The 15,846-nt window shown below is 31.6% G+C and overlaps 2 protein-coding genes and 1 long non-coding RNA gene across 3 annotated transcripts; 1 reads left to right on the top strand and 2 right to left on the bottom strand.

Moving 5' to 3' along the window:
• LOC109355752 lies at positions 732–3,678 on the bottom strand. Its single transcript, XM_019598957.1, has 4 exons — positions 3,523–3,678; positions 2,306–2,734; positions 1,451–1,702; positions 732–1,010 (listed from the first exon to the last, which is right to left on the bottom strand). Exons 1-3 carry the CDS (start codon positions 3,610–3,612, stop codon positions 1,499–1,501), a joined length of 723 nt encoding a protein of 240 aa, XP_019454502.1. The 5' UTR covers positions 3,613–3,678; the 3' UTR covers positions 732–1,010; positions 1,451–1,498.
• LOC109356649 (RWD domain-containing protein 1-like) lies at positions 4,935–9,469 on the top strand. Its single transcript, XM_019600077.1, has 11 exons — positions 4,935–5,057; positions 5,257–5,322; positions 5,419–5,483; positions 5,644–5,677; positions 5,874–5,943; positions 6,075–6,132; positions 6,362–6,487; positions 7,673–7,764; positions 8,382–8,460; positions 8,985–9,069; positions 9,188–9,469. The coding sequence occupies exons 1-11, from the start codon at positions 5,054–5,056 to the stop codon at positions 9,265–9,267; spliced, it is 759 nt and encodes a 252-aa protein (XP_019455622.1). The 5' UTR covers positions 4,935–5,053; the 3' UTR covers positions 9,268–9,469.
• LOC109356650 lies at positions 9,369–14,518 on the bottom strand. Its single transcript, XR_002108766.1, has 3 exons — positions 14,507–14,518; positions 12,826–12,828; positions 9,369–9,488 (listed from the first exon to the last, which is right to left on the bottom strand). It is a non-coding gene; the product is annotated as an uncharacterized LOC109356650 (long non-coding RNA).

Here is a 15,846-nt window from a genome sequence, read left to right on the forward strand (position 1 = left end):
TTCCACAATGCCTAAAAGATTAAAAAAATAGTTCACAAAAGGTTACTGTGCTGTGAAAAAGATGCATAAAGCAATTCAACTATTTGAGTCATTTGGGTATTACATTTGCACTAAATAAGTTTCTTTTCTGAAAATCTGGACTAGGAACATTTAGTCTTTCAAATCACCAATTGCTCTACTGTTATAAACAAACATAGCTGATGTTTGATCAGAAACCAGAATAGTTTGTGAAAGCTACCTAGCATCAAATTAAATATGAAAAATTGCATGGTACCAACTCATATATTTATAAGGCTGGCTAATCTCACTAAAACAAGTAACTCATGAGCTTATAATTTTCACAGTCATGCATTAGAAAACTGTTCATATTAATTATAATTAGCCATTTTCTGTTCTGAGAGAGAATCCAAAATTGATGCATAAAAGCTAAAAGCAACAATAATCTAATTAAAATGGCAGTTTAAACAAGATTCATAAATTAAGTCACCCAAGTACAAAACAAAATTGGGTATCAACAAGACATTGGTCTAGTAGTGTAAGGCCCCACTAGATCCTCATAGCGACCAAAAGGTCAAGAGTTCAATTCGTGTGAGCGACACTTGTTGGGAAAAACAATCACGCACCTCGAAAGAGATTAGCTCCTTACCAAAAAGTGAGGAGATACTCTTGGTAGTACAAAAAAACAAAATTGTCTACAAGCTCCCATATGAAGGTGTCACATTGACTTGGTAAAAAAAAGCATGATATAAGAGAGAAATGTTTACTTATACAAAATTATATGTCTCTATTGATACCCATTTCCCAAATATACTTCACTAAATGCTTGAAATAGAAATGCATACATTTCTATTCACCTGGACATCCAACACAACCAAATTTGCAATTCCAAAGACAGAACTATAGTAACCACACAAGCATAGTAATCTACACCTTTTTGTCAACATGCTGAGTTCTAATTTCAGTAAATCTCAACCTCCACTAAAGTCTTCACTGGTAGAAACAATTGTATCCTGCATCAAAGGAAATATAAGTCAATAATTGATTAATCAACATTTTTGAAAAGAAAATAGTTGAATTCGCAAATGTACTCAGCTTTTGTACATGAGATTGACATGCATACATGTATTATGTTGCAGGATTGATGCAACATAATATAGTAAACAGTTATTTTAAGACTATTTTGAGGTAAAAAAAGCAACATTCGAGGACCGAAATGGGGGGTTCTCATTATAAAATTATACGAAAATTTTCATTACATAATTTAATATTTCAAAATTATAGAAATCTTTCATAACAATCCTATTTCAATGGTTAAGTTCCCATAATAGATAACATTTACTCTGTTAAAAAGGCGCCAAATTATAGCCTTATGCAAATTTCCAAGAATCACAAATTTCATATACATTGGATTTAGGATATAAGTCCTACAAAATGAGTTAGCAATGCTTACTACTGCAAATTACATTTTACAGGCGGGCACCATAGCTCAGTGGGTTCACTAACTGTCATCTCTAGAATCTGACATCTTCAATGCTTTCGGTCTTCTAAACCACGATATTGCAGACCATAGAGTACTCATAAGAACTCCATTTGCAAAGTGAGGAATGATTATACGTCCCCAAGAAGGGTAATACGGGCCTGGTAATTTGATTAATGTGAATAAAATTGCAGTGGCGATTAAATGCCATGGAACTTCTGCATCCTGAAAATCAAACCGGGCATAAGCTACAGTAAAAGGCAAAAAATCAAATAAGCTACCGTAAATTATAGAAGAGAGGGGATAAGATTGAGTTAGTCATTTCTTTTTCCAATATCATAACCCATAAAATTGATCTCAAAACATATTAACACCAGCACAGTCCCTACCAGAACCGCCCTTGTAAAACGAGGCAATGATCTAGTTGTCCATATATAACATCAAATTCAACCAGAATTCTTAATCGAACTAATGCAAGCTGGGCCTAAATTGGAGTTTCGAAATACATAAAATGAGCATGAATAGAAAATCGAAGTTGGTCATCATGTTATGAGTCCATAGTCAAGTTTTGCGATGTAAAATCATCGACAACCCCGTGAAGTAAACTACTTCAGAGGAAACAGGCTCCATTGTTAACAACACAAGATTTGGAATCTTTTACAAAATAAATAAGAGAAATAGTCTACAAGAGCTTAAGCATCATGAATTTTTTTCTTTCTGGAATCAGGATGCAGGAAACTATATTTAAAAAAAAAACAGTTTAATGCTACAACCAACTATTCTATCCGATATCTAGACTACAAAATCATGCATGGCTAGTAATTTTACCCTTAGACGTGGAGATATTTCTAAAGCAGTCTCTTTAAGGATCCCAGCAACCGCAACTCCAAGGAGAACCGGAATAGGAACAAGAAATAGCTTCTTTTTATGCGCACAGTAAGATAACTCGCTTAGGGAGGTAACTGCAAATACAGGTATTGATAGGTATTTGACAACAGCCAAAATAAGATCAAGAGTGAGTTGAATAAAGTTGTCCAATGCTTTATTCCAAGGGAAAGTCTTCACTGGCTCAGGAGAACTGTCCCAAAGATTTCTTGCTTTGTCTATTAATTGGTCTAATTTCAGCTTTTTACGATCATCCGACTCTTGTGCAGACATGTTCATAGCACAAGAGATGCCAGTCCCTGTCTTCTGAGATGCAGCAAATGGTTTAACACTTAAACATCGACCATGCTTCTCGATGAAACACGATGCACCCTGCCACAGCAAAAATGAGGAATTTTCAACCGAGGAAGCAAACCACAGAGCAACATTGAAAATGTCTAGAGTTGTAAATTACACTGGAAAACCCTTTCCTAACAGAAACTAAATGTTGAAAACGTTCAGAAAGTTAGAAACAAATGATAACTAGCAATCTTAGTTTACCTGTTTTCTTTAGAAAATCTCTTTTTAATTAGAAAGAAAAAAATCACTCCGAGCACATACATGCTCATTTGTTAGTAAAAACATCACCTATCCCAAAATTTGTGTCACTCCATTTACTGATTAGTCAAAATATTATTTTTTTTATTAAATTTTCAATTATATTCGATGCCTAGAAGAGGGTATGCCTCGGCACAACAGTAAGATTGTTGCCTTGTGACCTGGAGGTCACAAGTTCAAATCCAGGAAACATCCTTTTCGCTTGTGAGGTTAAAGTTTCATACATCTACCCTCCTCACACCCGACTAGATTATAGGCTCGTGCACCAAACTCTTCCGGCTTATAGGGGGAGTTTGGTGCAATATGAGACTAAGCATTCAAATACAGGAAACAACCTCTCCGCTTGCGGGGTAAGCTTGCACACATCTACCGTCCCCGGACCCCACCAATTGGAAACCATGGGCAGCCCTTTCTTATTGAATGTGTTTAGACCAATTACCACACTTCACCCATTTGGCTAGGCTTTGCTAAAAACATTTATCCTAAGCACAGAGGCCCTAAATTCAGAAATAATAAAAGAAGATAAGGTGTGTATTGAAAAGGGAATGGGGAAAAGAGAAAACCTTGATAGAGTGATGATGGAAAGTGATAGGAATGAAGCGAGAGGAAGGATTAATGGAGAGGATGACGTGAGAGGAAGAGGGAAAACCCATTTCATTAAACTTCAAACCAGATTGCAATTTCAATGATTAAATATAGTGCCTGAGTTTCTTATAGCTTTGTTCTATTTCTACCTTTACCAAAACCTCCATTGGTTAGGTTATTTTTATCTTCTTTAACTATAATTTTTTACTACTTGAACTCATTGGGTAAAAAAGATATTTATTAAGAGGAAATATTTTTACAAAAAAAAGAAGGAGAGAATAGTCTTAATATTACTTAAAAAACCTGGTTAAACAACCCACTTACTTTATGACTTATTCACACTCAAATCAACTATTCAATGATACATGGTGTATAACATACATATCTCTTTTTTCACATATTATATTATACTAAAGGCAAAATTTGTAAATTATGCACTATATTAAGAAGAGTATAATGTTGTTTATGTAAAAGGGTGATGTAAGAGTTTTACGCAATAAATATTATTCATCATTCTTAGATAATACACGTAAATAATGGATGATATATTAATGTAAAATAAATAACTATTATAATATAATTTTTTACATTCTAAAATTGTCCTTTTTGTTACTCCGCCATTAATAATCATCGTAAATTTCTAAATGTTACTTTTATTCTTTTTCGCAATGTATCTTTATTCTTGCACATATTTTTTTTCTTCCTCAATTCTATATTTGATTAATTTTCTTACATCTCTGGTCTCTATTGATTTTCTATGTAACACAAAAATAATAGACATTAAAACAAATAAGAATGCACGTTGATAGAAATGAAGTGCTTATCGACACGCTACTATTAATAATGCATAAATTTAAAGAGAAAAAATGTATGTAATTAAATTTTACATCAATGAGTTAGGAAGGAGGAGAAATAGCAGGGAAAAAGAAGAAAATTTAGAAGAAGAAAGTAAACTAATGATAATGTAAAAATATTTTTTATTCTTCATTTAAAAATGTAATTAACAATGAGAAATGAACAAATATTTAGTTAGTTTGACATTTTATATCAAAAACCTTCAAATTGGGGTAAGTTTACAAATAGACACATGAATGGTTCCATTCCCCTCCAAAACCACACTCTCAAATTAAGCCCAAGTGTCTACGAATCTTTACATTATTAATGTATAGATATTGCATTAAATATTAAATTGTATTTAAAACTCATTATCATTTTATTATTGAGAAAAAAATATACTTACAATATATAAATTTTATAAACTATTATGGTTCATGTTTAATGATAATTGATTCTTATTAAAAAATAATACTAAGTAAATGATAAATAATCTTTACCCAATCCATAAATTATGCAATGTATAAACTAGTGTCTAAATAATATCTCTGATTTCCCGTGAAGTACGTCGTCGTTTTGATGGAAACAGTGGAGTATTAACTGTTAACTGGGTAGGTCTTGCATCTTATAACGTTGCCGTGACACACTCTCCTCTCATATTACAACACAACAATCATGGGTATGTTCTCTTAATTTCCTTTTTCTTTTTACAAACACATCAAATTTCAATTTTTTTATCATTGCAATTTCACCATTCAACTTATTTTCATCAAAATCACGTTTTTATTGATGCAATTCATCGTTATTCGACTTATATTCATCAAAATTTCGTTTTTATTGATTCTATTCATGTTATTCCAAATGGGTTTTGTTCACAGATTACACTCAAGATCAAGAAATGGAGATTGAAGCATTAGAGGCTATACTTATGGATGAGTTCAAAGGTTTGTTTGTTTCTACCAATTTTTTTGTTGTTACAATCATTTTGCTAATTACCCATTGAGGAAAAGGTTTTGACTTTATGATTTATTTCATTGCAGAAATACATTCTGGTGAAACCGGTCTAAGTACTTCAAATCGGTGTTTTCAGATAACGATTTCGCAGGTAAAAATGTTGTCACAGTTGATTAGAGTTTCAGCTTTAGATGTTAGGCTTATTTCCATTGATTGATGTTGATGTACTTAGAGAAATTGGGCATTTTAACCAGCAATTAATTTGGCAGAAATTTATCCATGTATTTACCTCTATGTGTACATTTTTATAGGATGAAGATTCAGATGGGTTGATTACCTATCCAGGTTTTTCTTTTCTTTCTGTGATATATATGTATATATCTTTTCGGGTTTCGGTTTCATGCACTATAGAGTTTGGATTTCTTGCTGTTTTTCTTCCGAAGATATGGCTTTACTCTTGATGCTTGTTTAGTAGCATTTTCTATATATAAGCTTCAGATGCATAATGTAAGACAGAAGTGGTTGATATTTGTTATTGCAGCTCAACTGGCTTTGTTCTTCTCACACACAGAAAGATATCCGGATGAACCACCACTTTTGAATGTGAAAAGGTCGGTATTGTTGTTATATCGGTCTAGTGTTGGTTAATGTTTGTCTGTCCGGTGAAATGCATGTTTTTGTTTCATTTATCATGCACTAACATTAAGATGTTTTTGCTATATTTTCCATTTATGCGTAACAGTTTGCAAGGAATACCTTCAGAAGATTTAAGGATTTTGAAAGAGAAACTTCAACAAGAGGTGGTCTTTTACATGCATTTTTTGCTGTTAAATGTTTGACCGGACCATTCTTGCATTGGTGGTCGTCCAAATCAAAAGACTTCTTAATAGCCACTCTGAGTTCACTATGTCTCTAGTTGTTATGTATGCATTTACCTTGCTGCACAATAGCTATGGTTATGGAACTCGAGATTTTCTACTGGTACCTTATCAGGTATGAAAGTTTTGATGCATAACTTGTGTTACGCAGGCATCTGAAAATCTTGGTATGGCTATGATCTACACACTGGTTACCTCTGCTAAAGAGTGGTTGGATGAGCGGTTCAGTGCAGACAATGATGAGAATGCTGAAGCCGAAGAGGCCGCCAAAGATGATGTAAGTAAGACTTTTTGCTATTTCATGAATTTTCTTTATGAAATTTTTGTTTATTTAATGCTTTCTACATTACAAGTATAAAATGATATAACTTCATTTTAAATTTCCGAGTATCAATTAGTAGTCTTTGGAATATGGCTATGGTAAAACTATTGGAATCAAATACTATTCAATACTGGTATGAATGTTCAGGGAGTTAAGCTGTTTATTTTTTTAGAACTGTTTTTACAATGTCCGATATAGCTTAGATGGCTTAAGTTAGTTTGATATGGCTGGGTACTTATGCTGATATGCCTAGACTGGTGCGAGTTCATAGAGGAGCCGGAATCAGCACAACTACTATGTCTAGATGTACTCATGTCCCTTTGGGTCACTCCAATTCATACATATGATCGGATTCTTTCTTGAACTGGTTAGACCTGCCTGGCCGAACCTGTCTTAAGTTAGAACTTCAAAAAGTGCTATCTATGATATTTGAGCTTGGTGCATGAATGACTATGAGGAGTGTGTAAGAGAAATTACTGTAATAACTGAAGAGGCAGTTATTTAGTCGTATGGCAGCTAGACCGTCAGTTAGTAAGGAGAAGCTCTAAGTGACTTCGAAGGTAGAGAAGGGAACCACAGCTCTAGGGTATAACTATGAATAGAGGGAAGATTGGTGATCAGTTTTTAAGTTTCTGTGAGAGTTTGGGAGGAGAGCCACGATTCTCGACCTAGTGGGATAAAAGCTTGGTTGTTATTGTTGGACGAACATGATTTATGATAGAACATTATGAGGTCGTTCGATCCATATAGCCGACCCCACCTAGTGAGATAAAAGTTTGGTTGTTGTTGTTGTAGTAGTAGAGGAATTTCTATCTTGTGAATTCTTGTTCTTACCTTTCCTCTTGAGTTCTGTAATCACTCCGTTTCAATATCAGGAAGCCGGGTGCATTTTAAGTAAATAGTTCCTATTCTTTCTATACTGTTTGTATCCATTCATATGATCTAATATCTATCAATGACCTTCGTAATGAAATGCATTAACACCAAACAACTCATTCTTATTGAGTTATGTTCTCATATTCTTACCATTATTCTTTTCTCTTCAATTTCATTTTTTATTTTATGAATTCATGAATTTGCATGTGGAATACTATATTGGCAAAGTCGCCTGACAAACTTTTATCTTTCCGTTATTCTTAGATAGTTGTGCCCCATGGGGAACCAGTTACTGTTGACACATTTTTGGCATGGAGAGAAAGATACGAAGCTGAACTGGCACTGGAACGAGCCAAGTAAGCCCCTTGAAGTTGCTCTTTTTTCTGTGGCACACATTTCTAAATTGCTTTTATATGGTTTTAAAATACATAGGATTTTTATAGAGTGATGAATCTTCTCAACGTGTGAGTCTGTAAAACCTTCTTATCAGTGAGGGTACAGGTTTGAAATGCATACTTATGTTAGGGAGAAAACAGAAGAGAAAAGATTAAGGGGGTGATTAGTCGAGCATATCCCCGAATTCTTTTATTTCTAACTAGCAATGGTAAGATTTAATTGCCTGTAGTAACAATTTTCCTTTTGATATCCATTGGAATGTAAGTCCTACATCGCCTATCTCAATGTCTTGAGAGTGGTTTAAATACCTCTTGGACCACTCCTCTCATTGCCAATTGGTTTTAGATAAAACCTTAACATGGTACCGGAGTCAGAGTTCAACGTCTCTCTGGTTGTCATAGCCAAAAGATAGTTTTCGTCTTGGTTCGACAGGTTTCTATGGAGGAGGATGTTGGGAAGTACGTTCCACATCGTCTACCTCATTGTCTCGGGAGTGGTTTAAATATCTGCTGGCTATTTCTCTCTTTGTCAATTAGTTTTTAGATGAAACCTTAAAACAATTTGTCGAATTTTGCAGGCTAATGCCCGAGGCTGTGCTTTCAGCTCCCAAGGAAAAGAAGCTCACTGGTCGACAGTGGTTTGAAAGTGGAAGAGCGGTACATTATTATCATTCCTTACTTACAGCAACTATTCTAATGTTTTGTGTTTAAAGTTCTGTATTTCAAGCCATTAAATTTGCTAGATTCAACTAAATTTGCTAGATTCAACTAAATATACATATTGAACCTTAATTAAAAAGAAATGAATACTCATACTAGGAAGTAGGAATTAATAAAGCTTAGCAATGGAAAATTTCCTTCGCGAAGATCATTATTAATTCCTTATTAATGAATTAATAATGTCTATTAATAAATATACATTATTAATTCCTTTTAAGATCATACTCATACTCATTAATATACATATTGAAAAAAATTTCCTTCGCGACTGCAAAACGAGATATCTTAGCAATGGCATATTAGAAATTGAGACATTTAGAAAAGACCTGTTTAGTGTGTACAATAAAGCTTATAAAGGAATTAACCACACTCTTCATTAATAGGTCTATTTCTTAAATATAATGTTCACACCTACTGGCACCTTCCAATAATTCTCACTTGAATTTTTTGATTTTCCATAGAAAGGTGCAGCTACCATCATCGAGGAACTCGATGAGGAGGATGAGGAGGACAGTGATATTGATTTTGACGATGAAGATTTCGAAGGTATCTACCTCTTTCCTCATCTTTGATACACTGTTTTTGAAAACCAAACACTTTCTTGTCTTCCAAGTAATCTTACATAACAATAATAAACTGCATGTTTTTTTGTGTATCGTTGCAGATGACGAAGATGATATGCTTGAGCATTATCTGGCTGAGAAATCTGATTCATCCACTCATTCTTCAAGGGTAGCTAGTTAAACTGCATATGCACTATTATCATGCAATGTTTTACAGTATTGGCATTGAGAACTTTCTACCATCTTTCTAAGACTAGAAGAGGATTTTGCTTTTCTGATATTTGTTTAGGGAATGTGAGTATTGAGCAAAAGTGTTTGATATAGAAGAAATCATTTCTGTTTGTACTTTTCTTCTTGAATTTTATGAAAGCATGACTTTTGAATAAACAATTATTTGTTTCACTGTGAATGTAAGAATCATATACTGCATAATTTCCTTTCAAATAGAGATGTATGAATGTTTTCAACATTGGTGAAAGATAGAACTCTTTTTTTGAGCTTTTAAATTCTTTCCCTTTTTCCTGGTTTAACTAGAAAATTGGTTACTTGGTATGATAATTATATCGACATGTAATTAAACTGGTTAAAACTATATCGCACTAGTCAAAACTGTATCATATCTGTAAAAGACTTCCATATTTTTTATGATACATTAAGATATTGTATCTTGAATTTAGTAGTTGTTTTTAACATGATTGGTTATTAGTTTACATTATAAATAGTAATATTTATTTTATAAATTTATTATACTTCAAATAATATATATAATTTAAATGATATATGATTTAATTAGTAAAAAAATATTGTAGTAGTACTTTGATTTGTATGATCACGGATGTAATATTAATGAGTCAGTAGTTGAATTATTGTAGTAGTACTTTGATCTATATGATCACTGATACAATATTAACGAATCAATCGTTGAATCATTGTAGTAATACTTTGATGATCACCTATATAATATTAATAGCAGATTGTAAAACGGTACCTTGCTAATCGCATAAACTTTTATACCCTCAATAATATATTAAAAATTTAATTAACAAAACATTTTTTATTTTTATATTTGTATTTGACAAGAAGTTATCTTGCTCCTACGTATCACCGGGTGTAATGAAGAAATCAAGAATACGTAGTTCTGGTTCGAAAATTGTTAAGTTAATTGGTTCGATTTTGGATTGATTTCAAAGTATTGGATGGCTGACTTGATTTCAAAGTATTGTTTCGTTTCAACTCATAAACGGTGCTGGTCGTAGACTTTCTTCTCATTTTCAGGAAAGTTAAAGACAACTCAAACCACACCTTACTATAAAAATTCCATAAAATTCATTTAGTAAAATAGTTTCTAATTATATATACATATAGAGTTTAGTGATAAAATAATTTATTAATTATTTATATATATAGAATTAATAGTTTAGATAAAACCTTCTCTCATTTTCGGAGACGTAGAAGTTAGAGACGACTCAAAGCATAATCTTACTATAAAAATTCCATTATTAATTAGGTGATAATATAATTTGGAATAACTTTTTTATATGAAATTAAGTGATATAACCGTATCAAATTATTTTTATATGTAGAATTAATAATTTAGATATGATATTGGTCGTACACCTTCTCCTTTTTTTCAGAGGAGTTAGAGACAATTCGAATCATAACCTTATTATAAAAATTCCATAATTCATTTGTAATAAAATAGTTTCTAATTATTTATACATATGGAGTTTAGTGATAAAATGGTTTATTATCTCATTTTCAGAGGAGGTAGAGACGAATTGAACCGTGACCTTCCTATAAAAAAATTATTATTAATTATAGAGATAAAATAGAATAAAATAATTTTGTAATTATGAAATCAAGTAATAAAATAGTTTGGAATTATTTTTATGTGTGAGATTAAAGGTCATTCTCTTTTGTATGAAGAGGAAATTTTTATTAGGTTTCATTTTATAACAAAAATATTAATATTGTAGATAGTAATGTTTAGGACCTCTGGTGTATTAACTATCTATCAAAACGATAGTACATATGATGTCCCACAGTTTATGTCATTCCATGTGTTATAGACTTGTGATTGGTTAGAAAAGTATTTAAAAATTAAATTTTAACTTAAATATATTTTTTCTGACCGATCACAAGCTCATGGCCTATAGATTGGTACAAACTGTGGGACAACAGATGTGTACCCATACAAAGCAGTATAACAATTAGTGAACAAATAAAGTAGGCATGTAAGCATATAAATAAAAGATGACTTTAGTTACTAATTCAAATGAATGGTGGATAATGAAATTTATGTATATAAATCTTTATATTATGAATGAATAGATTTTATACTAAATAAAAATACAATAGAGCAAATAAAGGACTAATAATGCAATTAAAAGAAGTGAAAAGAAGAAATGGGCATAGATGAGGCCATACGGGTTTCTTAACCCTGAATCGAGAAAACCCCTTTAGGTATATGGATACGTCTCTAGGGTAAAACCCCCTTTAGGTATCGGCTTTAAGAGGCTACTAATTAGTCCTTTCTTTGCTTTTTTATATGAAACATCTTACTGTTTATCGATTTAAACCAGAAGCATAATGTAATTCAAATCATGGCTATTACTAATTCGTGACATAAAAGGAGTTTTATTTAGGATGAGCATGGGCTAGGTTAAAGCATGTCCTTACCCGATCTTAAATGTTGGTCGGGTTATTTTTTGAACCCAAACCTAACTCTAAACTCGAATGTAACTCGACCTCTAAATATCGAACATGTCAACTTTTAAACCTCACCCCTGACTAAATATCATTCATACTTATATAAAACTTCTCAATATATATAATGAAAAAGTTAGAGAATCAATAAATTTTCAACTAAAAAAATATTATTAATTTGTACATGTTTGAATAGAGACACATTCAAATATGATGAGTGAATGATCATGATCATGTTACGAGTCGAGCCGGGTCATGCTTGGTCCAAACCCGACCGTAAATCGAATGAGACCAGACCCTATTCAGACTCAATCATGATCAGATCACATCGAATGAGCAGGTAAGATCGGATCCTATTCAACTCTAGTTCATTCAGGGTGCCTTATTATAAAATCTCTACAACATGTCTGTCGATGCGTTAAATAAATACGTACATATGTTTTGATGCACGGTGGATAAAACAGATTTCAATTTGCAATTTCTTGAATAGGGTGAATAATGTACCTTTTTGAGCGATGTTGGTTTTCTGATTCAATGCATTGAAGCTTGTCAATGATTGCTCTCCTCTATGTTGATTTGTAACTGAAATGGTCCACTTCAACTTCTTGAGTTCTTGTTCGAAGCAATGGAAGGATCAAGTAGCCTATTACTTTTCTCAGTCTGATTGCTATCATAAGGCATATTTTGTAATGAATTATTAACTTGTTTTTTGATATTGGTATACATTTATTGACTTCATAAAACTTGTGTCTTTATCCATAAATAAATACTTTATTTTGAACCCATTCTTGAGGAAATGGGCAACTCCATCAATTGAATCCAACAAAATTGAGTGTTTGTATATATTTGTTGTCTCAAATATGTATCACTCTATGTGTCATGAGTTTGTGATTGATCAAAAAAATGTATTTAAGTTAAAATTTAATTATTAAATATTTTTCTTACCAATTATAATTTATGGCACATGGAGTGACAGAGATTATGAGACAGAAGATATACTCATTCGACACAATATTGCTCTAGGAGAGAATACTCACTAGAAGGGCAAGTAAATCTAGTCACCAAAGATCAATATAAAAATGGCAAAGCAACAAGATAACCCATCTTTATATTTTCTATTAGTGTAATATATATGCCTAAAGATTTATAATAGTCATTCTATTATCTACTATTCATTTATATTACTTTATTTAAGATTTAATATTGATAGAAAATGAATGATCGATAATACAATGACAATATAAAAACTCTTACATTATTAGTATATATATTTTTTCTCTTTTTCTATTCATCAATTCACTTGTATATTCCAATTTCCAAGTATATAATAGCAACAAGTGTCATCCCAATCCATGATGAGAGGCAATATTATGAATCAACTACATAATATGAATCAATATTGTAGGATAAGTTTACAAAAAACCAACTACATATTCTGGAGTCGACACTAAAAACATCACAAAAGTTTTGCTAAGAAAGATGTCAATACTTCACTAAATATTGAAGAATCTTTTAGCAAGACAATGGACGCATACTTCAAGTACAATGTTCAAGATGTACTCATTCCACTTGATAAAACTCTTTATTTATTTACATATTATTATCAATTGATCGACATAATGATTTATGATAACCAACCCTTTATTGTTGTATTTATTATCATTATTATTAACATTATTGTTTAATTAACTAATGAATTGTTTGTTTTTATAATTACATATTAGGTTAACAAAAAGTGGTTGTTATCCCTAGGAAAGAGTATAGTCTAGAATGTGTTTGTTTTTTAACACACTTGTCAAATATTGATACATATTCTTAATAAGGATGATATTCAATCTTTTCGGTATATATTTTTCATTAGGTAGAAAATAATATGTTGATCTTGAGTCTCTCAAATGATATTTACCAAATGTACTAAGTCACAACCCTTGTAAAGAAAGTTTTGACTGAACTTTGAAATTCTTATTGATACAAACTTCTTTAGGCCACACTACATACAACACTAGAAAATCATAAGCATGAAAGGAAGGACCAAAAACCTATTAAAAAATGAATATAAATAGGGGTCTTAATTTTGACATTTAATTCCTCTTATGTTGCTTTCAAATATATTCAAATGTATGATGATTTTCAACTTGTGCCTATGTCCTCCTTTTATACTAATCAAATTACAATTTTGGAAATTAATATTCCATTTTGCCTCCTAGTTATATTCGATACTTGGTTTGAACAATTACTTAGGTTTTGTCTAAAATGTAAATGCAACTTACACGTCTTTCAATGAGAAATGAAAATGAGTTATAACTAATATGTAAAATGGAATATCAATTTCCAAACTTGTAATTTTTTTAGTATAAAAGGAGGACATTGGTGCAAGTTGAGAATCACATACATTTGATTATTTTTTCAAAGAAAATAATGCAAGTTAAATGGAAAAGTTGATGCTCCTATCTATGTTCTTTTTTTCAAGTTTTTGGTCCTTCTATTGGGGAATATGATTTTCTAATATTGTCTATGTTGTGGCCTAAGAGAGTCTATATCAATGAGAATTGTATAGTTCAACCATTACTTGACTTTGTTTCTATACAAGGCTTGTGGTCTAGTTAATGTGGTAAAGGCTAGCTTAGAGATTGCAACTCGACATATATTTTTCCACCTAATGAGAAATACATAGAGAAAAAGTGGACACTACGTCACAGTTATCATTCAACAACATTTAAAGTTCATATATTTAACAGCGCAATAATAGAAAAATGTTGTTGTATTATTCATAAATTTTCTCAAACAACACCTTAATACAACAACACATCATATACATAGTGTTGTTGTATTAATAATGTACCACAACGCTTTCTATAAAAAGCGTTATTATAGTTATCCTTTAACTACAGCGCATGTCAAGGTTTCCCCTAGAATTCGTTGTTGATTTGTATAAATTAATACATGCATATACATTTATTAGCAGAATAGACATTCTCAACATCACATACACTTATACATTCTGAACAACACAAAAACATTAATACATGACAGAATTTGTTTTATTAAACATCAATACAATACAAAATACAAACAATGAATATCATGTCAATTATGTTTTGCAGAGTACATAATTACAAATAAAAAAATCACACAAATTACAAAGAAACAATATTATACAAATTACAAACAATCAAAATTATACAAAGACTACTTGCATATATTTTTTCCTTTCTTTGATTGTTTTTGTCTTTTAGGACCATCCTTGTTTGGAGGAGCATATTGATTTACCAAAAGCACTTCGTCGTGATCATCTCTTGTATATAAATCATAATCCGTAGTTGGTCCGCTCTCACGCGATTGATATGTCCCAAAAAAAGACCATCTTCATCAATATCTTCATATTCTTGGTCACCAATATTATTGACAATTATTTTGTTAGTTAAAAGAACAATGGACTGTTTCATATCATATGGGTTACTAACATAGAATACTTATTGAGCTTGTGATGCTAGAATAAATGACTCATCTTTATATCTTGGCCTATTAAGATCCACTTGTATGAACTTTAACTCATCAACTCACATATAATAAAAACCGGCATCCTAAATATTGTGTATTCTAATTCCCATATGCGTTCAATCACTCCAAAGTATGACATGTTCGCATATATTAGGTTTCTATCTTTTGCACTTGACATGTGTAAAGTTCGAATAACAAGAGTCACACTACTATTTTGCATTTTACTTTGATCATCTTGTTTTTCGTATAAAATATGAACTCATTAATCAAGCAACCAGTGTAAGATAAGACATGAAGGCTTTGACCATTGGTTAAGCATTTCAATCTTTCAGAAATCGAATGTACATTTATATTCAAGTCCTCATCAATGTGACTTTTTAGTCACTTTATCAAACACCGATTATGCTATTTGGAAATCCAATTTTCATTCTTACTTGGGTAACACTTCCTTAGCATCTCCTTGTGTGTTTCAACATATGGCTCAACCTCGTCGGCATTATGTAAAACATATAAGTGCGCTTGCTCCAATTTGGTTCTTGTTATAGTCAATATT

This window comes from Lupinus angustifolius, chromosome LG09 (assembly GCF_001865875.1).
Source record: "Lupinus angustifolius cultivar Tanjil chromosome LG09, LupAngTanjil_v1.0, whole genome shotgun sequence".
Taxonomy (NCBI): Eukaryota; Viridiplantae; Streptophyta; class Magnoliopsida; order Fabales; family Fabaceae; genus Lupinus; species Lupinus angustifolius.

What these genes read in the sequence shown, in the direction of transcription:
- LOC109356649 (XM_019600077.1), top strand. An exon ending in TGGGTTGATTACCTATCCAG is followed by an intron (nt 5,678 to 5,873) that starts GTTTTTCTTTTC and finishes TTGTTATTGCAG; the next exon opens with CTCAACTGGCTTTGTTCTTC. An exon ending in GGTTTGAAAGTGGAAGAGCG is followed by an intron (nt 8,461 to 8,984) that starts GTACATTATTAT and finishes GATTTTCCATAG; the next exon opens with AAAGGTGCAGCTACCATCAT.
- LOC109355752 (XM_019598957.1), bottom strand. Translation starts at nt 3,612, where the DNA reads ATGGGTTTTCCCTCTTCCTCTCACGTCATCCTCTCCATTAATCCTTCC. An exon ending in TCCATCATCACTCTATCAAG is followed by an intron (nt 2,735 to 3,522) that starts GTTTTCTCTTTT and finishes TTGCTGTGGCAG; the next exon opens with GGTGCATCGTGTTTCATCGA. An exon ending in AAATATCTCCACGTCTAAGG is followed by an intron (nt 1,703 to 2,305) that starts GTAAAATTACTA and finishes TTTGATTTTCAG; the next exon opens with GATGCAGAAGTTCCATGGCA.